A 26,490-nucleotide genomic window follows, 5' to 3' on the forward strand; every position below is an offset into this window, starting at 1 on the left:
ATCGATATCCTTTGCGCTTCATGTCTTGCATCGACAAATAATAAAAATCATTCTCGAAACGAATTGTGGCCTCAAGGGACAAAACCGACACTCTCTGTGAGCCTTTATTCTTCCCATATGACAATGTACTGAAACCAAGTAAAATATTTTGATCGTCCCATTATGAGCAACCAACCCGTGAACTCCTTATTGCATTTAAAACAACCCTCGCCAGGAGAAAATTTGAAAAGGTATAAGAACTCGAATAGCGTCCATCCTCTAGCCGTAGTGGTATGCGTGTTTACTTCTCACTTATCCGTTCCAGGGCCTCGAGCATAACGATGGAGTTACCGCGGATGACCTGTAGTTCCTTAGCATATTCCCTGAGCCGTCTAATGGGGGAGTGTCTTGTCCTTACCACCATGCCGGCTGCAACCTTCTCACCACCTGGCTTCTCTTCGAAAGCCTCGTCCAGGACAAGATTCATGAAGACCTGTAACGCCGATGTCAGTCCCCAGTCCAGCATGTATTCCTAACACTAGCACACGCATCCAAGTCCCGTAATTGATATAACTAACAAAGGAACATCGGAGCGACAGGAGTTCCACGTACATCGTAGCCTCTCAGAATGCCAATGACTTTGCGGTCGCCGTTAAGTTGGCAGAAGACCCGCTTCTCCATGTACTAAGCGCGCGCCAACGGTCAGCTCTCTCCTATCAACCAAATATAATGGAATTGCGACATACCTTCTTCAATTCTGGCTGAGCTTGAGGCATCTTGACTTGCCGGTGCTGAATGAATCTTGTTGCTGTTTCTTGTCGCGCCGCGGACTTTGAGACGTGCGGTGGAATAAGCTGGGTCGGAGAAAGGATATTCCCGTAAGCTCCAAAAACGCGGAGCTTCGGTGACGACAGATAATGGGATTGCTGCTCTTTTGGACTATTCTTATTGGTGTCTTTCACTAATTTGTGCTCTTTTTATATTCGATATGAGCTTTGTGAACCGGAGAAAACCTCGCAAGATTGGCGGCGATGATGAAGAAAACGATGAAGGTGGCGGACAAGGTTGGTTGATTGATTTAGAAATTAACAGGAACATATGAGCTAGAAGCTAATCAAATACATAATCAGAACCAGTAGTGAAGCGGCCGATAAATCCAAAAATGAGGCAGAAATCCAAATCACGCCTATCTTTCGGTCTCGGGGGTACATCGATGAACGACGATGCCGAACAAGAAAGGGAGGTTGTCTTGCCTAAACGGTCTGGTCTCGGAAGACGAGCAGTCGAGAAAAGCGCGGCCCAACGAGGTCTAGCATCCTCTGGACTATACGATAAAGTACAATTCAAAGTTGGATCGGAACAGGACAGGCCAAGCTATAGTGAAGATTACTTAAAGGAGCTTCGGGAATCGACGCCTGTGACGCCGAAGAACATGACAGAAAAGGAGGAGAAGACGGTTGATGTGGCTGCGAAGTTTGGGGAGGTCATGAAGGTGTCAGCACCATCGGCTATTCCCAGCGAAGCGGAGATCAGAGAGAAGAAGGAAAGGCGCTTACGGCTAGCCAAGGAACACGGCAATGGGGCAAAAGAGGAAGATTATATTGCATTAGACGATGCCGCGCAGGTTGATGAGTGGGATCCAGAAAGCCTTGGAGAGGAGAGGGACACCCGATTGCTCAGAGACGACGAAGACTTTGCGGAAGGTTTCGATGAATTCGTGGAGGATGGTCGAATTTCTCTTGGGAAGAAAGCAGAGCGCGAGCAGAGGCGGAAACAACGTGAAGAAATGAGGGAACTGATTAACGAAGCTGAAGTACCTTCCGACGAGGAGGATTCGGATCTCGAGGAGAAGGCTGCCTATGAGGCCCACCAGACAAGGGCGGCGATGGGTAATGGAGGATGTGATCGAGTAGATCGACCAAGGACTCCGCCTAAAATGGCTGCGATTCCGCGTCTCTCGAACAGCATGGATCGTTTCCGTACCAACTTTGCTGTAATGGAGAAGTCAAAAGCTCAGATGATCAACCGCATGGAAGACCTGAGGAAGGAGAAGGCAGATATGGCTGCGCGCGAAGTGGAAATACAGACTCTGATTAAGGAGGCCGGTGACAACTATGAGAAACTCAGGTTGGAAGCTGGACTCACGCCCGATGAAACATCTGAGATGCAAAATTCGCGAGGACTAGAGAATATTGGTGCGCCAATGGCAATAAGTGCTGGCAGTTCTGAAAGCGAGCCCTGATAGGCTGGGAGATTCTTTGTCCATCGCAATTGCCCCATGGGTTCTCATCTTGACTCTTTCCTAGTTGAAACTGCGGGCTTGCTTGGTTTCGGCCGGCTCTACAGGAACATCTTCATGATCGCCAACAAAAAAAGATCGCAGAAACCAACTGTTTTGATATGATACCCCAATGAATTAATCTTGATTTTTTTCACTTCTTGGGTTCCTTTTAATATGCCCGGGTCACCATTCTTTTCTCTTTGTCGGAAACCCCGGCGTAGAAATACACACAAAGATCATACAAGAAGGTGCGTCAAGAAGCCATCGAGGGTATCTCGCAAACTCATCAAACTCAAGACAGCAGTACGGTCTGCGCTGGTTCGAGAGCCCAATTGATGAAAAAGGACAACTGTATCGGCATTCAGACGCCACTCCAATCGAACTATTTTTTGACTTGTTCTTCGTCGCTAATCTATCGACCTTTACTGCCACGCACGAAATCAACAATGTGGAGGGTACGTGGTCGCTCTACTGGAAAGAAATCTTACCAACGGAAAATTCTAACTGCAAGGCCAGCTTTGGGGGCATATATAGGTTTCCTCGGGGTGATCTGGTTTACCTGGCTCCAAGTGACGCTCTTCGACGTACGGTTTGCACGAGATTCGGTTTTCGAACGAGTTTGCAAAGCGGCACAATTGGCTGTCATGGTCGGATTTGCTTCGGCCGGGACACGGTTTACGACTCGAGTCCAAGGTGATAACGTCTGGGCGTTTCAGTCGCTGAGTCTGCTATTGGCCGGAAGTCGGACGCTGTTAGCGATACAGTATACCTTCAACCGTCGCTTTTTTCGTGGAAGGATGGAGAATACTGCCAGAGGCATGAAACATATCGTCGCAATTCTTGGAATTTCCAGCGTTGCCTATCTCGGAGTAAGCCTATTACCACCCTATCACCTTGATATCTTGCTCATATTGCAAACCCGTTTGCAGCTGTTCTTTGCCTTCAAGGAACGAAACGGTGTTCAGACCTACATATGGACCGTTTGGTTTGCGGTATTTGGATTCGAGATGTGGATGGTGATGGGAATATCCGGCGCCACCCCTCATATAGGTCTCCAAGACACACATCTCAACGTGCGAATGGGACTCCTTACGTTGATCATCATTGGAGAAGGCGTCATAACCATCACCAGAATTGTGAACAAGACAGTACGGCCTGGCGGTTGGACCAAGTGGTCGTTTGTCCATATTTTGGGTGTCACTAGTAATGTTGTATGTCTCGGGTGGCACTTTCCGCTGGATAACCTTTATACTGATGTCTCTCTTTCTTATTTTAGTATGTTTTATGGCAGGCATATTTCGATGTTACGCCACGAGATGCCTTTGGGAAGATCACACAGCAACTGTGGGCGCAGCTTCACTATCCTTTTCACGTAGTGCTGATCCTCCTGCTTGAGGGATCAGGTATTCTTGCTTTGACGCTGGACATAACGTTGAAAATCACTTACCTGACAGAGACGATCCTGTTCGCCTGCGAGGAACCGCGACCCAACGCTGAACGGGCCATTAAGCTTCTGCGAAGTACTATTGCAGATATGGAAATTGATTACAATCGTGGGGCCATCAAAGAAAAAGCAGTGATTTCGGCCATTTTGGAGGACCTACCGAACCGGCCGTTGTGTCCAAACAGTACTGCTGTGGCTCTCTATTCTTTGACGGATGATCGGATCGACGATCTTGTGGGAAATGTCACGGCGGCCCTGTTCTCCAGTATGGGGCTCAATCCGGCCGAAGGAACGGATATCAGTCAGCTGAACAATGTTCAACTCCTACGAATGTATATGGAAGTGCTGGGATTTGTGTATGTGTATTACTTTATAGTCGCCTCGTTGGCAATGTTTCTCTTTGCGGCTTTTGTGGTACTAGCTCGCCGCCACACTCGCAAAGCGTATGTTGCCGTTGGGGTTGCTGTCCGCATTGTCTTGGCCATTTTCCTTTGCGGGTTGATCTCCTTTGCGAGCCATTTCCGGTTGGCATACTCCTTTATGACGTCTCCGACAATACTCTACGCTTTTACATTTGTTTTATTGTTCGGTATGCTTCGTCTGCCAATTTCCTTCGCCCAGAGTTTCTAACATTATCATAGTACTTTTGGTCGACCGACTATTGGATTACTTGGGTACTAAAGAGGCAATGGGCCGGCGGATGCAACCGGGTGAACGGGGGAGTGAAGGAGAATCTGGACGGGAGGCGACACTGATACCGGCGACGTCCGGGGGGGTGATTATTGATTCACGACCACCATCCTGTCCGCCATCAGTCAGAGCACGACTTAGTGAACGGCAGGATCAATTAAGTCCAGAAGCACTTAGTTGAAGTGACATGTCACCCTAGGGTCGTGTTAAATATTCGCGGAGGATTGAAACTATGAGTATCTAGACTGGCGGCCAAGCTTCTAAAGAATTTCAATTAGTATACTTGTTGTATACAGACAGCAAAGGAGAAACAATAAAGTGGGATATGGCTTCAGACAAACGTACCTTTCCAGAATGACGGATCATTTCCAGCGACCAAAGTTAATTTTCTTTTCTTTTTATGGACTGAAGAATTGATTCGTTTCGTTTTCAATTGTCTGGAACCGGAAGCTGGTCACCTGCTTCCCCGTGCGCTGCTGCTGCTGCAAACCAGTTGAGGCGGCTCGTGGCAGATAACGAGAGAGTATCTGATCATGTACAAGCAGTTCAAACCGATATCTTCGCCAATTCCGGGGAACTATTGAATAATACGATCGCGCTGTACGTCCCCTATGTACATACATCCGTACTCACTGCAGTGCGGGAATTCCGGATGCAGGTACTTGTACGTAGTTGAGAAGAATATACATCATCCGGGCATGAATTTATAGGCCCAACGTGCTATTGGCTCGTGTTATGCTTTATTTGCTTTTTCCGATGTATCGTCTTTCATTTTCTTTGTGCAAGCAAGTAGCCTTCGGGGGAGGGGATCCGTGGATGGGATGGTATGCCTGATTGCTTGATCGATGCAGGAGGCAAACATCCCGGTCTACGCAGGTATTATTATAGGTGTCATTATGGGCTACGGGCTGGGTTGGCAGGAGCCGACATCTGCATGCAAGATGCAATGAGAGTTAGTATGCAAATTCGCAGTGTGTTTATGGACGGATTATGAAGTACTCGGCCGTGAACGTTGGCTCTGCTACACGCTACACGGGCTACTGAGTTTCATCGACCAGCACATGCATGAACCTGCAAGTTGACCGGTCAACTGAGAGAAAAAATAAATTGCCTCACAAAGAAACGAGGTAGAAATCAGCACAACGGCTCCGATTTTTCCGGACAGGCCCGAGTCGAATGAATTCTCCGACAAACGTCTGTCAATAAAACATAAGCTCGAAGGTTTAGAATTATTTTATTTATAATACTCTGTGACTACTAAAGTAGAGACAATAACCAACAGAAGGGAATAGAAAGAGCCCAATGGAAAAAGTAAACATGGCGGCAAATGCAGCCACCCCAAATAGGTCATTCAGGAACCCTACTTGCGTACATGCATATTATCGGAGCTCCACCGGCAACTGTCGCTATCCGATGGCCACAATTTGTTTTTGTTTCTTTCTTTTTGTCTGATCGGGGAGACTTTTGCCTCCGTTTCACCATTATACATGATTTTTTCTACGGTTTTGATTGTTTTATTTTGTCTCAGTACTTCTAGACTAGGAAATCCGTGCATATCTCCCGAAACCCGCGGTGAATCGTCGTTCATCTGTCTCTTCACGCCAAGAGTTGATCAACGCTTCCAGATTTCCGGTAGATTTTCTTTTTGTCAATTACACAGGATAGAAGGCAGACGGACATGTCGCCAGATACATAGATAGATACAACACACAGACAACACAAGAAACATGATGCGACTCGTCAATTGATCAGCCACCGATGGAATGGCCAACTAAGGTACAGTAGATCCCGACGCTTCAATCAATCACTCCAGTTCCCGGTAGAGGTCCCTGTTCTTTTTCGTAGAGAAAAATTATGGCGATGTTAGGGGTAAGAGTGACGGGTCCCAGATCTGTGGTTCCGTCGAGAACTTCCTTGTCTGTTTCCATACTTCCCCGGGCCAATATTGTTCGTGATTTGGTATGGAACGAGGGGGGATCTACTTCCGTTCGATAGTTTAGGGTCCAGTCTGTTTCTTGAATCGAGGGGATCTGAGCTTTGATCTGTATAGGAGAGGAGAGGTAGTGGGTGATCACCCGGGGTTATGATAGAGAGGGTGGATGATAAAAGGCCTTGCCTGTACTGCTCTGTAGGTTTTTGTTCTCCATCTCTCCATCATCTCCAACTTTGTCGTTCTTTCTATTCTTTTGCTTTCTAGTTAGCCAACGGTGCATCTCTTCAGTCGTTCCCATCCTTACCTGCATTGCATCTGAATCAGATCTCTCATCCATTGAGAAATCAACTGCCATCAGCAACCCACCTACCAACAGAACGGCCGCTAATCACAGTCTCACTCAACCATCCGAACCAACAGGTGAAACACCTCCATCTGCATCTGCCATTTCGTCAAGTTTTAGAATAGACTGCTGACAACCCAAAACATGCAGGTCATCTGTTAAGCTTGACAGCAACGTGCAGTGAAGACCCGGGAATCGGCAGAATTCAACTACAGAGATCCATCAGCAAAGGCATCTTGTATACAATTCATTGATCAAGAGCGGTGAAGTCGCCTGTTTATATCTGGTTGGTTCGTCTTCACTTTTCTGTTTACCTGACAACTTCTTCATCACATGAATGGCCTCTAACATTCATCAACAGTCAACGTTTTCATCCATCTACAACATGGACAACGCGACGAGACAACCAATGGAGCAGGACCAGATTCAATACTGGCCTGAGTCATTTGCCATCCACCAGCAACAACAGAAATATCCATCTTCGCCTCTTCCCAATGATCATACCCTCGCCCATCCTGTACCTAAAGCGTTGCACCTCCAGAACAGTAATTTTTCTATTTTCGGGCACGATGAAAGCAACATCTATCCAAAACGTGAAGTTGTTTCCCCTATGACAGGTGAGTCGTTATTCCTTGTTTCAAGAGCATGTTGATACTAACGATACCCAGGATCCAACCACAGCACAGAAGACCTCAATCTCTTCAACACACAGAGCTCCCCCAATAGCTCCGTAACGACATTCGATGAACCTTGTTTCACTCCAATGTCTAGCACATTCAGCACCATGAACCCCACATCGTGGGCTTCATCGTCATTATCCTCAGCTTCCTCGACCTCTTCCTCGTTTTCTTCACAGAACTATCATCATCAAGCATCAGATGCAGCGACAATGGGAACATGGGCCAACGTCCCTCACTATCTGCAACCCTCGAGCCATCATCTTCCTCAAGCTATCGACGCAACTTGGGATGTAGCTCAGCCGACAAACGAGGATATGATGATGTTTAACGGGCTGCCGTGGCTGGACTTCAACACGGACGAGATCCCCACATACTTCACCAGTCCTGTTCCTGAAGTTACAGACCACAAAGCGATGTCCTACCCTTCATTCACTCATCAGCACCAGAACATTCAACCGCAACCACTCCAGCCGCAGCTCCAACCTCATTTCTACACCACGACCCCAGCCACCACCACGACCGCTGCTCCCCGATCAACGGCTCCAACTCCTTCCAGCACCCGAAATGCATTCTTGATAGAGTGTAAACGCAGGGGTCTGTCTTACAAAGACATAAAGCGACTAGGCGGATTCAAAGAGGCAGAGTCAACTCTGCGTGGTCGTTTCCGTACCTTGACCAAGACCAAGGAGCAGAGGGTCCGCAGGCCCCAATGGGAAGAGAGAGATGTAAGCTTTGACTTTCCCCAGCATACTAAACTGAGCTGTTAGCTAACGGACGACAGATTCAACTGCTTTGTGAAGCTGTGAGCATCCTTTCTTCCGAAAGGGGACGCCACACGTACCGGCGGAGCTTCAAGCACAACTCTCTGTGCCGAGGACAAGGGTGTGGTTGTCCTGCCCATCTTCATACTGCGGATGCAGATGCAGGTGCAGGTTCCGAGAGTGGAATTCCCAAAGTGTCGTGGAAGAAAGTGGCGGGTTATATTTGGTTACGCGGGGGATCGTATCATTTTGGCAACGCCACTTGCAAAAAAAAGTGGTGCGATGTTCACAACATTGAGCTAAAATAACAGTGTTCGTTCTTATGGTTTTTATTGTCATAGCGAGCGGGAATTTCCTTTGTCTGGGGCGGGTGGAGTTTGTCTCTATTTAACATGTCTAGGCGGATCATTCTATTATATAAAGTTAATAATAAGTCATGTATCTATATCACACGAATATACATAATTCAAGCATAACTCCGGGATATCTACAGCGAGGCCCTCCCCCCAACTGGAAACCCAACCTTCCCCAGCACACCCCCCAACACATCCGGCGTCTTCAACTCCTCCCACTCTCCCTCCATCTTTACCATCAACGTACCCCCTAAAACCGTCCCATTCAGCGCAATAACCCCCGGCTCAACGATCCCCTCCCCCTTCGCCTCATCCTTCCATTGTATAGAAATCGTGGCATTCTCACTCTTCCGCGGACAAATCATCATCGCAGTCTCAGTCATAGCAAGGTTATGGCTGATAGCCGCGGGGCCGTGGTCTTGGATGCTCAGCTCAGCGGGGTTCTCAGAGACCTCGGTAGTAGCTGATACAGCCGCTCGATAGAGCGAGAGATATATGGAATGCAACATCTCCGCAGACGGATTTGTCGGTATCGGCAGCACATAATGCGCGAATGGGAGACGGTCGTCTGTCAACAACCCTTCACTCTGCGACTGCGATTGTCTCTGGCCCTTGTTCTGACCGCGCTCAACAACAACATCGATCAAAGGCCTCCACCCCTCAATACCAGCGCCCTCATACGTCCGCTTCATATCCTCAATGGGGAGAAACTGTATATGTCGATGCGGTTGGCTCGCACCGCTTTCAGGCCCGGAGTTGAAGAACGCGAATAACCTCCTCCCATTCCCCTCCCCATTATCGCCATTATCATCCCAAGCCTTTATACAAGTATAACATGCCTCTAAATCCCCCTTCTCCAGCAAATCCGACTGACTCTTCCACTCTTTCGTCGCGAGGATAAAATGATTCCTGATAATCGGGAATTTATTCAGCACAACCCAGTACCCCTGGCTCCCATTATCTGTGCCAGGGGTATCTGTTACAAGTAGCCCCGGCGATGGGTTATCAAACGGATCCGGTTTCTTGCCCTGCCGTTGTGCTTCGGTTTGTGCGGAGTCGACAGGTTTAGGGAGGGCAGAGGGTTTTTTGGCGAGGGAGGGGCAGTAGCGGAGTTGGTACTGTTCATTTATCTCACGGTCGCATTAGCAGTTGTCTTATTTGGTTTCTTTATGAGTGACGAGAGGGCAGGTGAGGGCGTACCGATATCCCAGAAGTCTGTATGGTGGTAACCTGGGTCGGGGAGAAGACAAGATGACCGCCTTCTTTTGCTGCTGCGAAGCGTTTGGCGACGAGGGTAGAGAGGGATTCTGAGAGGGCTAGATGCATTTTGCTGTTTACTGGAGTATTATTTTCAATGAATAGGTTCTTCGAGCAATTGAGATGTGTACAAGTGAAGTTGGGACAAGGTTACGGAGAGAATGCGGGGCATTGTGATGATTCCACGGCAGAGGTGTAGTTGTCGAAGTATAATAACTCAATCCTACATATACAGGATTAAAATGCGCAAGAAATATGTATAAGTAGATGATAGGCTTTTCATTATTCGGACCAAAATATTTTTCTTGTGTTTCCCTCGGATTACCAACGCCAAACACCAACCAACATATGAAGTAACCCATTTTCTCACAAGCAAAACTCAGTGGTATCAATTTCCCAAATACACAGATTTCTCATAATACAATATGCAACAAATGGAAAAAAAAGAAAAAAAAGAAAAAGAAACAGAAAAGCAAAAGAAGCATCAAGTCCTCATTATCTCTTCCAAATCAACCTCTTCCTCAGGTCGACTGAGTCCGGGTAAGAGCATCGCCGGTTGCCCGATGATTCGCGTCGAGGGTCCATTGGACCATGGCCCCCGCTCTTCAGCGGTAGCGCTGAAGACACCCTCAGCGCGTTTCATGGTCTCAATGTCGAGGTCGGTGATGTATGCATCGCGGTTGGTGCCATCGCCTGCTCCGCCAGGGAGTTTGACGCGGACCTCGAACTCATTGTCAAGCATCATCTCATCCTTCCATAGACGGCGTGGACCGTCGAAAACGCAGAGAACGCGCTTCTTCGTCTTCATGCTGCTCGATGGACACCCCCAGGACTGGGGGTAGAAGTCCCGGTTATTCCGCCGGCGCGAGACCATCGGGCGAAGCTTATTGTTGCTGCCACTAATATTTTGTGTCGAGTGCTTTGTGACGGCATTCTTTCCAAGGGTGGAACGCGAGCTAGAATTGCCTTTTGTGGACTTGATGCTGCCCTTGCCAAACTTCTGGTTCGAGGTAGGAGAGTCATCATCTTCAGGTTGAAAACCGGTACCAGCCGGGTTGTCAACCAAATTGTGCTTCTCCATGGTCTTCTTGAGCTCCTCGTCCGAATCCATCTCCGCCAACCGTTTCTGGTTAATGGCTTCGCTGGGCTCCTCCTGCTGCACCACGCGGAGCACACAGTCGTCCAAGTGCTCGTAGAACTCCTGCGGGTTGCTGAAAGTACCCGTGCAGGTCGAGCATTTGCCAGTGGAATCACTGCTGTACGCCATGGTACTCTTCGAGTTCGAGTTCTTCTTGCGACAGTTGGGAGGGGTCTGCTCGACACCATGCACAGAGGTCAAATGACGCTTGAAGACGTCGGCCCTGTTGAAACTCTTCTCCGCAGGAGACCCTGATCCCGGGCAGAACCCGCAGACCATGGTGCCTTTGTAGTGGGTAAGAGTGTGACGGTTCTTGTCGTACTTCCGAGCGAAACCTTTGATGTGGTACTCGCAGTTGGCAATCGGACACTTCTCGGGTCTCTCAGCCTGATGCGTGAGCATGTGGGCCTTCAAGTCTTTGAAGGGCCGACCGCACTCAGGATGCGGACACCGCCCCTTGGTATCATCGTCAACACTACTAGCAGAAGGACTACGGCGAGAGCCGCGGCTGTGGGTGGAAGAGGCAGAGGATCGTCGGTTGTATATGGGCTGATAGGGAAGATTGGCAGGTAGCGTAATATGTGACGAAAGAGGCTGTTTTGACTCCTCCGTCTCGTTGGTATCGAGGCTCTCCAGGGTAGGGAGAGGAGATGCCTCTTGTGATTGTTGCGCAAAGACTGGCTGACTCATGGTGTAGCTAGGTTGCTCGGGATAGGTGACGGGAGAGGAGTTGCTAGGTTGGTGAGGAATGGGTTGGATCCAGGAAGGGTCTGCTTATCATTAGCAGGGTTCCATCAATTTCAATACATGGCAGGGAAACTAACCGACAAAGCTATCTGCACCCTTCTTCTGGTAGTAGGTGTCTGCGTCCAGGGTGTTGATCATCTGGTCATTGGAAAATAGATCACCCATAGCACCAGCAAGACTAAGACCGTGATTTGTATCCATCCAGCCTTCCTGAATGCCTTGTGTGGAAGAATACGGAGAGCCAACGGCAGAAGAGGATGTACTAGCAATCGATGGAGCTGAAGCACTAGGCAGAGAAGGCAGAGGCTCGGGAGCCTGAGTAGTAGCCGGGGGTGAGCCCGGAAGAGAAGGGAAACACGGCTTCTGGATGTCCTCGGCGTATAATGGTGGCTCGTAGTATGATTGCGTTATTCTTGTTGTGTCGTTGCTCTGGCCAAATCCACTCAGGTTGTCAATGGGGAAAGCGAAGAGGTCGACCATTGAAGGGTCCATCGTAGGGTTCTGGAAGTACGGGGCTTCCTGTTGTCTCGAGGGCATTACCGCCAACATGGTGTAGGTTATAAGGGTATCTGTCGGTGATGCGCTTGGATGCAGGATGTGAGGGAGAGAAGGCAATGGAGAGGGAAAGGTGCGAAATGCAGTTCTACAGCAAGCAAGGTATATCAGTTTTGCTGCCTTTTCTAGTGATGGGGTATGACAGAATGGTGCATACCACTACTCCAATTGGCCGTAAGATAAGGTTCCGTCAAATCGCGGGCCGTCGAAAGGGGGCGGAACGTGCCAGAGAGTCTTGGAAACCCGGTATATATAAGGCGTCGACGCAGCAAGGGATCTGGTGCAGCAGGAATGCCGGAAGCTCTAAATAGAGCAATTGGCGTGGACGGCTGCTAGAGATGTATTCCAAAGGACAACAAAAGGTCAGGGAAGCTGTCTGGTTTGGTATTCGGAAGAATTTCTGAGGTAGGATTAAGGAAGAGGAAAGACAAATAGAGCCACAATTGACGATGAACCTCTGGTCAGGAAGAAAAGAAGTATGCAAGGACGGAGAATTAGGCGGTTAGGAAGACAGGAATGCAATGACATGCGAGAGGAAGAAAAGAAAAAGAGATACAGAGAGGAAGATGAGGAGCTTAAAAAGAAAGATGCGAAGGTGGAGGAGGGAAGCAGTATTAAATGATGCCCATGAGAAAGAGAACCTACTGTTTTCGGGCGGGTTTGGTATTGTATTTGTATGGGATCTGGAAACTTTGTGACGGGCGCCGGAGCCTGACTCAAAGCCACTCTTATCCAGCCTACTGGAGGCCAATTAGAATGGATTGTCAATGCGGATTCAGTGCCGACCGTGTTATTTTTATTATTTATTTTAGTGTATGTATGTATTTTGTACGGTATCGTATCGATGGACTTTTTGTAAATAAAAAAATAATAATAATAAAAAACCACCCCACAAGCTAACCCAAAATGAACAAGGGATGTGGAGATGCCGGACAAGCAGGGACAGGGCAGTGAACGCCATCTACCGTGATAGAATCCAGTACTCTCTACAATAAACATGAGAAGTAAATCAAATCACCATACTTATTACAATTATTGACGCAATATCACAACTATATTCCAGAATAATACACATTATTTGTAAAAGTAATGGAAGGAAAAAGGGTGTTCATGGACTTGGCGGGAACGTCCCATCACTTCGGTTCTGACAGTGGCTGGCTGAAGAAGAAGCATGGGCCTCAATCGGCCCTCACCTCCGTCGTCATTATTCGTACTATGTATGTATGGAGCAAATCAAGGCACCGAACTAGACTCAATACGGTAGAGATCTTGAATCCTCTCCGATGGACCGTCCATCCCGAGCAACTTCACCATGGGCCTGGGTGTCGATCGGAGGGGCTCTGTCCCCACCTTGTCTCCACTCAGAGTTCCTCTGATTTTTCCCCTTTCCAGTATCTTACATGGGCCTGGTCCACCAAATTCTCACATTATTGGCGGAGAGGCCGTGACGGACGTGACGGGCCTCCAGGGTGCTCGTGCCAATCAACGAGTGCAATGGTGGGAAGCCCGTGCGACTGTCATATTTACTTTGTGCTCGAGGATTACAGTACCATAGCTCCCTCCGGTCGAGTCAGTTCTATCGTCTCACATAACCTTGTTGATACTCTGTAAGGATGAATTCTTGTGCAACATTCACCATCCTGTTCAGACCTGTTCAGAGCCGAGTTAACGTCCTGTTGTGCAGGTCATCCGGATATTATATGATCGATCTTCATTCCTTCAGATTTCGGGCAAGATATCATCTTGTCATGGTATTACCCGACAAACATGTGGTTGTTCCCAAAAGAGACGCTAACAAAACTAGCAGCGAATATCATGTCAATCTTCAGATGATTGCCCGAAATATTGACACTTGCATCATAATTTTTTTCTGCAGCCCCATCGACGTACTGTATCGACGCTCTTCTCCGTATTGGCAAATCCTTCGCTCGGTGAAAAAAAAGAAAACATGAACAGCCACAGTTTTATTGCGCCACAAAAATAGCCTCTGCTCTTGTGGGTCGTTCTGTCATCGGTGGTTCCGGCATCCGAGCATCCCCGTGTGGCGCAGTTGTTGTTTTGATGCTGAAGATGTCATATCACGGTTGGATCTACCATTCTGGAATAATATAAACAGAAATGAAATTTTTTTATTACTGCTCGTCTACTTCGTACTGTATCATGCGCCCTGACCGAATATTTCGGTCACTAGCCTCACTTACCTCGGTCGCATCGCTCCTACTTTCCCGTCTCCTGGCGGTGACGGCTGCGCTGCATTCTTTGACGGGCCGGCCAACGCTGGTACATATGATATATCAATCAGATAGATACGATATACGTTGGGCCACAATTTTCCATCAAATTGCGGGTCAACTGCTTCCGACCCATGTGCTAGTTTAGTTGAGTCTAGGAAAACAGAAATGTTCTTCTTTCTAAATACGGGGAGCTTTCTATCACCAGATCAAGTCGTATGGGTCTGTCGATATGACAGCGGGACCCGCTAAAGGAATATTCTGGATTTTCCTACAGAACACCAAATAATGTATGTTGAATAGGAGTACTGAGACAGAATAGATTAAACCTCCACAGGCCACCTGTCATTATTTGGATCTACAAGGTACATGATATTGCAGTATGTACGCATATCACGGATTACCCCGTATTACTTGTACAAGTATTTTGACGTTCAAATACCAGTCCAAATCGGGTAGATATGCATGATCGGCCTCTCCGACGCTACCAGACTGCTTGATAATCCGTTGCATAATAATCATTAGCCAAGTGCGAAGAATTTATGCCATCAAAATTACTGTAGTACTTTTGGCGCTTACGATCATCTTGCGCAAGTCGGCATGATATCCAGATCCCTGGTTCCATGTGCCAACTCGATAGACTCAAAGCCTATCGTGTCTGTTCCATGGAATGAACTCCTCGGATCATAATATCTAGATCCTGGTCAGAACTATATTTACGGAACACAAACTCGGCGGAACCCATCATCCGAATCGATAATCACATTCCATCACAAACATGATCTAGATCCAATGTAACACTCCATCGTCTCGAACCTCCCCAATTTGGATTTCCTCATTCGCTGACACCCCCATCGATTTCGCCCCTGTGAGACCTGTTCTCCATGGATCGATTCGTCTTTCCCCGCAAAAGTCTTCCACCATTCACCACCATCCGTCACCTGTTTACTGTACTGCGAACCTCTTGCTGCCTGTTAAAACATTGCTTGGGCCCCCCTCCTCCTCTGCAAGGACGTGTCACACTGTAACCAAGAGTGACATATGTATGTATATTGCAAAGCGAGGGTGACGTACATTCAACCGGAAATGGACCATCGTTTCCTGGTTTTCGGGGCGACTTTGTGCTTTGGAATGAGGCGTTGTGGTCGGTTATGTTCGTAATTTGTTTCCTGATTTGTCAGTTTGCTTACTGTAATGCGTGTTGTGTCTATTTGTATGCAGGATGCTGTGTAATCTGTGTAGATAGGTTTGTGTGGTTATTTTTCGGACCAGGCTGCATGACAAGTGTTATTGGAATGTCAATCTGTATGTACGAGCACCTGTATGGCTTGGTTACATATATGCGCAGGGCTGCAGTTTGGATAGTGACTGAGAGTGAGCTAGTTTGGTGGGATGCGGAGTCGATCATGACTCGGCTCTATTTTAAATGTTATTGATACTGTTAAATTACTTCATCGTTATCTATGCTAATACTTGTTCATAGGTTCAAACTAACTGCGAAGCAAGTATTAATGCACTATGCAACGTTGGTCATCCGTGCAGCAACATGGAGCCTCTACGTTTCGGCATTCATGATCGATGATTGACCGAGCATTGAAAAATGAAAAGGAGCTAGGTCCTCCTCGTAACTGGGTTGCATCGTTCGGAGCACCGTGTTCACCCCGAAAGATACTTCCTAGCTCTGCATAAGAGACCGTTAGTAGCATCGCTCGACTCGAATTGATTTTTCCCTAACCGCGATCCAGCCAGCCTTCATCCCAGATACCCAAATAAGCGCCCCGAAGCCCCGCACATGTCTCCCCCTCTTTTACTCTAGCAAGGTAATCAGGTCACATGGCGTTCCCCTGCATTGGCCTTAATGCAAAGCTCATGCGCCACGTAATCGATTCCTGCTCGCCTGTTTGCTTGTCTACTCCGTACTTGACTGCTCTCTATCGCATACCCATGCCTCCATAGGTAATTGGACCGTGCCCTGGCCTTTCCGACGGAAATGGCTCGGCTCGATCAGGATCTGGGGGTGGCAAGTTCGGGATAATGCCACATGTCAAGCTCGAAGCGGCTGACTGGACACAGCCCTTCTACAAAGCAAACAAAGCACACATACCCACGGGACACACTAGTGTGCAAATAAATTAACATCCCTTTCACCGATCAATAAATGCAAGTTAATCACAAATAGATTATCTTTTTTAATATATAAGCAATGTTTACCTTCGAGATCGATCAGCACATATCTATACTCTGATAGGCTAACGAGTATACGGAGTAAACTTTAATCTTGGGACCAAGTGGGCCTCTTTTCCCGCTCGGTATTAGCCTCGGGTCAAGCCAGCAAAGAACGAACACCTTTCTCCTGCTACTCGTTACGGATATGATTTTCCAAGAGCGCTCTTTCGACAGAGCTGTCCCCGTAATAAAGGAATTATGGGTCCCTGCCGCATTCACTTGGCGAATGTTAGCTCTATAATATTTATAATTTTTGGTTCTGGGTGGAAGCTAATGGCTAGTAGTCTGGAACCGAGTCAAAGAGTCTTTGAGATTGATTGTTTCCATCGAGATTCGGATGGAATTCGGGCTACAAGATTTTCCTTGGTCATTGCGCTAATTTACCGATGCCATGGCCGAGATTCTCTGCCGCTGTGGGATCTTGCAAGGTCTGAAGATGTTTGTTAATATGCTAAATAGATTAATTGGTAATGGTACGTACGAACCTCGTACGGTACTCCGCATACTCCATGCTCAGTACCGCGAACGAGCTATGTAGGAAAGGATCTGATCCAATCGATCGGAAAGCAAACTTACCCTTTGGCCTCTGCATGCTTGTAATTGCACATTATACTATGTACTACTCTGCACTCTGGAAAGCAATGTACAGCAATCGTTAATCAACCACTGCACCGGATAAACGTCGGTCTCTACTCTGCACATGGTAGGTACTCCGCTCTGTCCAGGACTTTCTTCAGAACTCAAATAAAAAATTTTTAAAAAAAAAAATAACTCAGGAAGAGCCACCATCCAAGCTTCAGACACAGGCATACGTCTACATGTCCTAATCTGTCCATCCGCAAACTCTTGCAGAAACGGTCTCCACAGATTCACATCCAATAACCTAATAAAGCAGAGATGAGTTTACTACTCTGGACAGAGTACGTATGTAGTAATCGTGCCGTGTGTCCGAGACTCCGTACAGCGGAAGGATCCGCGACCCGAAGTCTACCGAGAGGTGTTGAGATCGTGGCTGGTGCGTATACACTAATACTTAGCATGGTAATTGTATGTAAGCATCGGCAGTAGTTACATATGGGTGCTGTGCGCGTAATTTACCATGCTGGTGGAGAACTAAACTAGGAGGGGATCTGTGGCCCATGCGCTGGGGATATATGGTTTGAACCTGATCTTCCGCGTTTTGGATTTTGTTTATGTTTTCCTGTCGGTCATGTTTGTGGTGTAGGGAAGGATGTTGGATTGGATGTCATATATGGATGCCAAATAGAGGTACTGAAGAATTAATGTCAAAAGGTACTAAAGTAAGATAGCCACCATGGTTCGAGAAACGATAAGGTTCATGAACACCGGATGACCGATGATGGAGCGCTGATGTCATCAGATCATCCACCACAAACACGCTACTTGTTTTACTGGTACTTATACAAATTTTAGGCAATAACAGCAAGATCGTGATCCATCTCTGGGAAGACCAGTGCGAATACTGTATCATATACTGATATTATTTCCTTGTGGCGATTAGATGCTTATGGCAACCACACGGAGTGCATGGAACACAATCCTGTATCTTGTACACTGTATCTCTGCATGGATTCATATATATATATTAGTAATATATTCATATAGCCGCGGTAGTAACAGCTTGGATTTGGAATGCAGTATATCCGGCTCTCTAGACATAGACATGGACATGCGCTAGCAGAAGGCAATGAACAAGCAAGTGATATCATTCTCCGCACAATGACGAGACGGCAGATGCAGTGAACTCTTTCGGGTATGTCCAGCAATCTACATATTGATAACAAATACCCTAAGAGATCTGCCCGCGAAGTCCTACTACTATTGGTGGAATGTCATTGCGCTGCAGTTTACAGATCGTTGTCATCATAACGGAAATAGCAAGGTACAGGTGTAAGTGTACTTGTACTATATGCATCTGTATTATGTACTATGTACTGTATGTAGACGCTCGTCATCATTCCTTTCCTTTGGAATCGGTGCATTGGGTATGTGGCGGTGATGCATCAGTAAGTAACCTCGGAAACGTCGGTACTCGGTCGTAGTCTTCGTGACATTTGTTGCCCGCCTTTTCGCTGCGTGATCCTAGATTCTCTTCACTTACCAAGACATATAGATCACACAATGCGGGTCTTTAATCTCTGGATTCGTGACAGGTGCTAGAGATTAGTCCAGGGCCAGAATTTAGATTATTGAATCAATGCATTCTGGATCCGGATACATACTAGCAGAAAAGACTGCGATGCTGCTTGGCTGGAACTATGGGTTATAGCCATACCGCCCAACTCTCCAAAACATGCTAAACGGGTTATCAGTTGTCATGCATCTATAGAGAGCTCAAACCGCGTCCAAAATGAGAAAAGGCTATTCGCAAGTACTCTTCTAGAATACACCTTCAGACAGTATTCCTACAATATCATAGACGTGTTCCCAGACAGGGAAGATCAAGCGGGTGATGATGACTAGTGTTGCACACACGTCTTAGACCTCGCCCAAACCCTCATGAGGGTTTGAACTTTGGACCTTCCACCCGACCCTCAACCCTCGCTGAACCTCGTGTGGGTGATTCTCGCAGACCCTCATTGACCCTCATTTTCGTAAAATCTCATAAAATCGGCAGTGAAACTCCCAATGTGATTGTCTTCTCCAATTTCTAATTCTGGATTCTTGGATTCTGATTTCTTAATATAGTATACATCATTGTCCCCGTGCTCGTGTGAGTGTCTTACAATATATGGCAGATACTGTTGACTTCCATATATGCCGAGTGATTGATAATGCTCGCTGCTCTAAGTGACCAATCACAGTCTGACTATCCTGCCTATCTACGTCGTACGACTTATGGATGTTAATGAGAATGGGCAGACGTTTATTGATGTTACGGAGGGAGAAGTGTGGTTTTTTCCTAAGTATATGTTGGCTTGGCATGGTTGGTTATCGGGATGTGGTGCTGATGATGATGAAGGGGCGTTCCTCATTCAATTCAAGCCCTAGATGGGATGTTGAGTTTCTGCTTGTTTTTATCACGGGTCATTTTTTGAGGATAACACCTTCCTAGCTTCGCAGGTGTTTGCTCATCAGCCGGTATGTCCCCAATATCCTCTTAAAATGAACGCATATTGATAAATAAACCAACAGAAAGAAGTCCTCACCAAAGACCTAGGCATCCCCATCTTCTCCCTGGACAACATCTCCCAAGACAAATTATACATCTTCCCCGGCACCCCCGCCCCCTCAAACATCTCCGAACAAAACGTAATCACCCTCGCCGGCCTCATCCCCCTCTCCCAAAGCTACACCTACCACCTCTCCCAACAACCCGCACGCCGCATCGCCGGCAGCTCCATCAAAATCATCGACCCCGCAGCCTTCCCTATCGCCTCCAATTTCTCCACCGCAATCGTCATCGTGAACCCGGCGGCATGCGTGAGATCCACTGGCACCTGTCCAGCGACAAATGAATGTTCTCCATTCATGGCCAGGGCCGCGCGACGCTTTTCGGGCCGCCCTTGACAGCAACCACATTCAATTATATGACCGGTGACGTGGGTTACTTCCCGCAGTCGAATAGCCACTATATCGAGAATACAGGAAACGAGAAGTTGGTGTTTTTGGAAGTGCTGCAGGCGGATGTTTTTACGGATATTGCATTAGGGCAGTGGATTGCGAGTACACCGAGGGATATTGTGAAGAAAAAGTTGGGGTTGAGTGATGGGATGTTGGGGATGTTGAAGATAGAGAAGCAGTATGTTGTTGCTGGGACTGAGAAAGGATGTAATTTTTGAGGTGAATGCACAGAAGCATTCAACACTGAATGCGATGAAAACAAAGCAAACTCGACCGTTTTCCACTTGTGGCGCCGGTAACTATGGCAGAATATCTTCCCGTCTTACTATAGATCACCTACATCCACAACCAACCATCGTCCCTTATTCATCCAGTGCTCACTACTTTCAATATAACTCGCTATTCCCATCTTTTCTTTTTGCGTACTAACCACTTTCTGTGTCCTGGATCATCTTTCACCTCACTGCTGTACTGAATTCCTCGCCATCGCCACTCTTTCGCCATGGCTACGAGCCGTGAGGACGTATCTAAAGCTCATTGAATGCATTTTAACATCAACGGCACTTTGTAGACGTGCCCCAAATATTACTTGGACACCAGTGGGGAGCCCTATGTCGGAACCAATGCCTGAGGTTTTCTTGCAAAAAGATGCCGTAGTAAAAATACATCACGTACATCATAAACAAGCCCCGTGCATCGGGTTGAGGATAATCCGTATGCCGTCTACCAGCATTTTATCAGCATAAGGATCTGGCTCAGTTGGGTCTCGGGTATTGACGTCCCGAGAAAGGCAATGAAGAACTTCTGTTACTTCTATAAGAGGGTCGGTTCTATGAGTGGGTTTAATGCCAATGCCGAATTATGATCACCAGCAAGCGACTTGTGCTTCAGTGCTGGAAAAGAAGAGCAAAGCCTCCTGCATGATGTGAGTGAACGAGATCATCAAGCATCCCAGTATTAGGGTTCGTGATGATGTGACTGTAGTGCATTCAGTGATGATGAATCCGCATATTTCGGCATTCGCATGAGCTGGGGGCCCACGTTGCCCACTCCGGGAGTGATGTGTGCAATATACCACCACTACGGGGTCTCTGCCTCCATGGCGGTTTACAGGTGCCAGGAGGCCCCTATCAGTCGATTGACGCGTGAAAAAGACGTGTTTTTCGTGGGTGCTGATTTTTGATGTTCCAGGCGCGGTTTTAGTTCATCTGCTGATGGCTAATTTGATATAGACTTATATCGATCTGTAACTCTCTAGTGTTCTCGAAAGAAAAACTCAATGCGTCAGTAAATAAACTATTTTCGAAGAGCTTACAGGAAAAATTTGACTGGGTTATTAAATCGGTTGATGAGTCGTGGGAATTCTAGCATTCTCCTTTCATTTTTGTATCGACAGTGCTTTAGATAGGCTAGAATAGCAGCTAGAGTTACATTATCGCGGCAGTGAGATAGGTAATAAGTATATAATCCATTGCTACAGTATTTACTTTATGTGGTACCTCGGACGTTCATCGGATCTCGTCGGACAGTCGGACGCGACAATGCTCCGAAGATTTGCATGTCAGTTTACAAGACCTTTTGAGGTGTCTCGCTACCAAAAAAGTTTTTTCTTTGATGGCTAATAGCTTTCGGAAACAATTCAAGGCTTCATATAATCCCGAGGTTAACAAACTCCTTAACTGCATGGCACATTTCTCGACAGAATGACAACGAAGGAACCTGCGAACTTGATGCAATTTCTCTTGCGGCAAAAACGGATCGATCCAAACCAACAAGACGAAAAAGGGCATACACCACTTTCATGGGCCGCTAGAACTCGAAGGAGAAGTGGAGACTGAAATGTCAGCTGTGCTGCTCTGGCTGGCTGAGCTGCCCAGTGCATCACTGCTGAAATAGGGAGGACACGGATATTCCCAGAATGTGAAACTGGCCTTCGTTGGGACTGGGGCAAGTGTCTGTATTGTCGTAGAACACTCATCAGGGTCAGGTGTCTGCAGGTGCTAATATGGGGGTTGATAGTGTTGGAATCAAATTTTCTTCAGCTTTGGCTCTTGAGCCTTCTCGCCCACACATGCTGGTTCTGTTTTGGCAGGTTGACTCAGACCAATGAGCGTATATTTGGGACACGGTTGCGGAGTGAACATGGCACAGACGTTCGTTAACTATACAGGATTCTACTGGCCCGAAGAAAGGAAGAAAGGAAGAGCTCAGCCTGTTCTATTTCCTCTCTAAGAGATATTTCGTCGAGCAGATGTGGGCTTTTCTTCACAAGAATAAAGTCCCGCTCCAGCAACCTGAACCCTTGACTCTCCTTCCCATCAGTGGTCTTCAGAACGGTTCAACATTATGCTTCTTTGCAAGCTCCACATCTTCACATCAGTGATAATCCACAATCAAACTTCCCTTGACCCCAAAGACCGTATCACTCTCCACAAACTTGCTGTCTCGAGAATACAGAGCAGTAATCAAACTGGAATATTGCGGATGTTCGATCATGAAATGCTATCAACCAAACAGCAATCAGATGATAAAGGAACAAGCTAGAACTAAGATACCTACCATATGAGCAGGCCGATACCAATGCCTTTTCAACGTCCTCAACAGTTCCCCCACAGGCCCATCATTAGAAATTGGATACGCCACCGACTTCACACACAAAAACAGAAAATGGCCAGCGTCATTGGCGGCAACCTTGCCACGACAATTGAGAACTGCGTTTTCTTACACTTCGTATTCGAGGTCGTACACGCCATCGCTGTCGGTTTCTCACACGTCGATGAGAGCTCTGCTCACAGGGTTGCCATCTGTGTCTTTGATGTATCCCTGCGCAATGGTTGGTTCGGCTGGTGTGCCGGTCGTGGCGATAGATTTGCTGTATTGTAATGAATGAGCTTCTTCATCGTGGAACGGGCCTAGGACGGAGGACTCGGTTGCGCCTGGGACGGATGGGTATGAGATGGCGTCTACCAGGACTGAGATACCCAGGATATCAGATAAAAGGACGAATTAGTGGCGGACGTCCGTTGATATTTGTCCGACCTGTTACCAAAAGTATCAGAGTTCATCCTCCTTTCGTTCAGAATGCGGCTTGGGGTAAAGGCAACGCACCCTAGTCAAAAACTGCCACGCTTGTTCCCATTCATCAAAATGCAATCCCACATCACGGATATAATCATGCGACACCTTGACCAGCTTCATAATCAGATAACGCAGACGCGGGTTATCACACATCGAGTTGATCTTCATCACGTTCTCCGTGATGTTCTCGATGGTTAGACCAAGCATCGGGGGGAGGGTTGCCGCAATTGCTTCGGGGTTGCCGGACCATTTTGCGCGGGTGGCCTCACTGATCGTTGGACGAGTGCTGTCGTTGGAATTACCCCAGACATGATTTCTTTGAAGGGCTATGGAAGTGGACGAGGAATGGTTTCGGTGGTTTTGTTTCTGGTCTTCTACGACAGCGTGCCAGATCTTATACCTTCACTGAGACGGATTTTTGGGAATATCCATTCAGTGATATTGCTAACTTTCTTCATCCTCACATCATGTCTCCGGGGGAAAAAAAATCACTATGAACTTCTGCGGAGGTGTACTATATTCCAGGTGTTCGCGGTTACTGACGCCGTCGGAGCGAAGCAGCATCCGTCGGGACGTCGGACATACCCAAAACATCAACAGCAACAGTCAGGATACCCTAAACCCTGTGAGCTATTTTACATAACATGAACTCCTTGACCGAGGATATCCTTTGTCAATGGAGGCCCGTGTCCCGACGGATAATCCAAGCAGATAACAGATAAGCATGATGTGAGGGGTTTATCGGTGTAGTACACCGATAGATAGCTATATCTACAAGTATGACTGTAATATATAGTTGTATACATCAACACTGCCTCCATATACTACGCTGTACACATTGTGAAGTATATGCCCTTCCAGAGCCAACATGCCGTTTGATCAAAACATCCTCCGCGCCCGCTTCTGCTATGCCCTCTCCGAAATGTACAAAACCGAAGTCCCATTATACGGCGACTTAGTCGATCTAGTATACGAAGCAGATACAACGGCGCTCAAAGCTCAAAAGTCATACTGCAAAGACACTTGCAACCAGCCCATCGACCCAGATACGATCCTCCCCTCCCGAAACCGCGTCGAAAGACACGGCGCAATCCGCCTCGGTATACCACATGAATTGTCCACCATCCGCCGCATGTTCGGAATCATGGGCATGTATCCAGTGGGATACTATGATCTTAGCATTGCAGGGTTCCCGATGCATGCGACTGCGTTCCGGCCGAGGAAGAGGGAGGCGCTTGATAAGAACCCATTTCGAGTATTTACGACACTGCTTAGGATGGAGTTGTTGACAAAGAGGACTAGACAATTAGCGGTTCGAGCACTGGGGCAGAGAAGAATTTTTACGGAGAGGTTGGTTGAACTTCTTGATCTGGTTGAGGAGCGAGGGTTGTTGAGTGAGGAGGAATGTGAGGAGTTTATCAAAGAAGGACTGGAGACTTTTCGTTGGCACTCGCAGGCAACAGTGACGTTAGAAGAGTATCAGATTCTAAAGAATGAGCATCCACTGATTGCTGATATCGTCTCGTTTCCGAACTGTCACATCAACCATCTCACACCGCGGACAATCGATATCGACCTCGTACAAAGACTCATGCAAGACCAGGGGATGCCTGCAAAGGAACGTATTGAGGGCCCTCCGCAACGGAAGTGCCCGATTCTCTTACGACAGACAAGTTTCAAGGCGCTGGAGGAGACTGTGTATTTCCGAGATGCTTCGTCGGGCGTCTATGTCAAGGGATCTCACACGGCGAGGTTCGGAGAGGTCGAGCAACGCGGATATGCCTTGACGCGTCAGGGCCGGCAGCTGTATGATGAGATTCTACAACGAGTTAATATTGAATCAGCAGAGGCAAAGCCGTCTGCGGCTCAGTATGAGGAGATATTGCAGAGACGGTTTTTGGAGTTTCCGGATGATCTGGACCAGTTGCATTCCCAGGAGTTGGCGTACTTCTGTTATAGGCTGGGATCATCATCAGTCACCAACGGACAACAGAAACCCAAGACAAGCACAAAATTGAGTGAACTGTTGAAAAAGGATATCCTTGAATATGAACCCATTATCTACGAAGACTTTCTACCGCTATCTGCCGGAGGCATCTTCAACTCGAACCTCGGAAATGCATCTCAGACAAAGCAACTAATTCAAGATGCAGGCTCGAATTTGAAGGAATTCCAACGGGCACTGGGTGAATCCGTAAAGGATGAGTTTTCCCTATACGAGCAGATGCAGCGAGAGAGCTTGGAGATCTGTGGGAAGTTGCTGGAAATTGAGATTGAATATGAATGACTGGGATTATATTAATCTCCATGCAGATTTTATACAATAGCCAGATTTTCTTTCAATTATGACCATATTAGTAAAATAACAAACGCATTTTGAATCGAAGACTTTTGGTATTAACATTGGATATTACCCCCTCCACTTTATCTTCTCAATCGCTATCATTGGTGCTCTTGGTGCCAACTCATCAAGTCTGAATAACCCAAGTGCCTGGCTTATCATTGGCGCTGTTTCGAAGGCTTGAGGCCCTTCCCAGGTAGAGCATGCATTCGCGCACGGGGACGGAGTCCTTTAGGAGGTGGGAGGCGCAGTTCCCTTGCTAACAGTTTCCCGTCTTTTTATGTTTTTATGGGACTGTACTGCAGACGCCATTTACCATCCACCAGAATCTGTCGCAAGAACACAGTTCCATTGTATGTGCTCATGAACCCGTAGCGAAGGCCAAGATGGCGCATGTAAAAGGCTGGTTGTGCTGAAGAAAGAGGGAAAAGCTCATGTGAGTTATTGGAGTCCAAATATGCATGACACAAAAGATTTGCCAATGCCTTCTACTAACCCAGTATAGTGCGCAGCATCTCATCGCTGTGGTAATTGTTAATAGCGTCCTCTAACCTGTAGGCATCGATTCACGGCATCTGCAGCTCCCAATGACGAATAGCTTTTCGATGTGATCGAAGATCGCGACATCAGGAATCTCCACCAACAGGGACCTCCTGAGATTTAAACACGTCAGTAAGAATATGTCCGATGTACTCTTGGTACCTGCCTCAAATATCTAGCAAGCTAACCGAATTATCCCGCTTAAAATTTGCGATGTCCAAATAAGTCATGATTTCTGGCAGGAAAGCCTCCGACTGTTACCAGTGTGCCTGGACAATTGACATGTTCAATGAAAATTTTCTGGGTGCATCTAGATTAAAGTGTTGTA

The 26,490-nt window shown here is 47.2% G+C and overlaps 11 protein-coding genes across 11 annotated transcripts; 7 read left to right on the forward strand and 4 right to left on the reverse strand.

Moving 5' to 3' along the window:
- Nucleotides 1-280: 280 nt before the first annotated feature.
- On the reverse strand, nt 281-755 carry EURHEDRAFT_377058 (putative small nuclear ribonucleoprotein SmG; the record flags this gene model as incomplete). The annotated part of the gene is made up of 4 exons (XM_040778916.1): nt 281-340; nt 398-472; nt 592-663; nt 726-755. 4 exons carry the CDS (start codon nt 753-755, stop codon nt 281-283), a joined length of 237 nt encoding a protein of 78 aa, XP_040639699.1.
- On the forward strand, nt 742-2,504 carry EURHEDRAFT_44211 (uncharacterized protein). The gene is made up of 2 exons (XM_040783476.1): nt 742-1,043; nt 1,110-2,504. The coding sequence occupies exons 1-2, from the start codon at nt 968-970 to the stop codon at nt 2,219-2,221; spliced, it is 1,188 nt and encodes a 395-aa protein (XP_040639700.1). The 5' UTR covers nt 742-967; the 3' UTR covers nt 2,222-2,504.
- On the forward strand, nt 2,435-4,334 carry EURHEDRAFT_454353 (uncharacterized protein; the record flags this gene model as incomplete). Its single annotated transcript, XM_040784192.1, has 5 exons — nt 2,435-2,508; nt 2,558-2,715; nt 2,777-3,129; nt 3,190-3,471; nt 3,537-4,334. 5 exons carry the CDS (start codon nt 2,435-2,437, stop codon nt 4,332-4,334), a joined length of 1,665 nt encoding a protein of 554 aa, XP_040639701.1.
- A 2,721-nt stretch (nt 4,335-7,055) lies between these two features.
- On the forward strand, nt 7,056-8,419 carry EURHEDRAFT_377060 (uncharacterized protein; the record flags this gene model as incomplete). Its single annotated transcript, XM_040778917.1, has 3 exons — nt 7,056-7,287; nt 7,339-8,075; nt 8,132-8,419. 3 exons carry the CDS (start codon nt 7,056-7,058, stop codon nt 8,417-8,419), a joined length of 1,257 nt encoding a protein of 418 aa, XP_040639702.1.
- Nucleotides 8,420-8,598: 179 nt separating this feature from the next.
- EURHEDRAFT_377061 (putative bis(5'-nucleosyl)-tetraphosphatase) lies at nt 8,599-9,790 on the reverse strand (the record flags this gene model as incomplete). Its single annotated transcript, XM_040778918.1, has 2 exons — nt 8,599-9,582; nt 9,665-9,790. The coding sequence occupies 2 exons, from the start codon at nt 9,788-9,790 to the stop codon at nt 8,599-8,601; spliced, it is 1,110 nt and encodes a 369-aa protein (XP_040639703.1).
- A 415-nt stretch (nt 9,791-10,205) lies between these two features.
- Nucleotides 10,206-12,155, reverse strand: zfpA (putative C2H2 finger domain protein; the record flags this gene model as incomplete). Its single annotated transcript, XM_040784169.1, has 2 exons — nt 10,206-11,632; nt 11,684-12,155. The coding sequence occupies 2 exons, from the start codon at nt 12,153-12,155 to the stop codon at nt 10,206-10,208; spliced, it is 1,899 nt and encodes a 632-aa protein (XP_040639704.1).
- A 1,457-nt stretch (nt 12,156-13,612) lies between these two features.
- EURHEDRAFT_44385 (uncharacterized protein) lies at nt 13,613-14,196 on the forward strand. Its single transcript, XM_040783486.1, has one exon. It carries the CDS (start codon nt 13,775-13,777, stop codon nt 14,111-14,113), a length of 339 nt encoding a protein of 112 aa, XP_040639705.1. The 5' UTR covers nt 13,613-13,774; the 3' UTR covers nt 14,114-14,196.
- Nucleotides 14,197-14,319: 123 nt separating this feature from the next.
- EURHEDRAFT_411761 (uncharacterized protein) lies at nt 14,320-14,732 on the forward strand (the record flags this gene model as incomplete). The annotated part of the gene is made up of 1 exon (XM_040781718.1): nt 14,320-14,732. A coding segment is annotated over one exon (221 nt), but the record flags the coding sequence as incomplete, so codon positions are not given.
- A 4,745-nt stretch (nt 14,733-19,477) lies between these two features.
- Nucleotides 19,478-20,421, forward strand: EURHEDRAFT_536154 (RmlC-like cupin; the record flags this gene model as incomplete). Its single annotated transcript, XM_040787324.1, has 4 exons — nt 19,478-19,545; nt 19,602-19,665; nt 19,775-20,062; nt 20,119-20,421. 4 exons carry the CDS (start codon nt 19,478-19,480, stop codon nt 20,419-20,421), a joined length of 723 nt encoding a protein of 240 aa, XP_040639707.1.
- A 2,158-nt stretch (nt 20,422-22,579) lies between these two features.
- On the reverse strand, nt 22,580-23,488 carry EURHEDRAFT_514920 (aromatic compound dioxygenase; the record flags this gene model as incomplete). The annotated part of the gene is made up of 5 exons (XM_040786319.1): nt 22,580-22,705; nt 22,763-22,894; nt 22,929; nt 22,974-23,175; nt 23,308-23,488. 5 exons carry the CDS (start codon nt 23,486-23,488, stop codon nt 22,580-22,582), a joined length of 642 nt encoding a protein of 213 aa, XP_040639708.1.
- Nucleotides 23,489-24,149: 661 nt separating this feature from the next.
- EURHEDRAFT_454275 (VOC family protein) lies at nt 24,150-25,568 on the forward strand (the record flags this gene model as incomplete). The annotated part of the gene is made up of 1 exon (XM_040784185.1): nt 24,150-25,568. The coding sequence occupies one exon, from the start codon at nt 24,150-24,152 to the stop codon at nt 25,566-25,568; it is 1,419 nt and encodes a 472-aa protein (XP_040639709.1).
- Between the last annotated feature and the right edge of the window lie 922 nt (nt 25,569-26,490).

Source organism: Aspergillus ruber (genome assembly GCF_000600275.1).
Source record: "Aspergillus ruber CBS 135680 unplaced genomic scaffold scaffold00010, whole genome shotgun sequence".
NCBI lineage: Eukaryota > Fungi > Ascomycota > Eurotiomycetes > Eurotiales > Aspergillaceae > Aspergillus > Aspergillus ruber.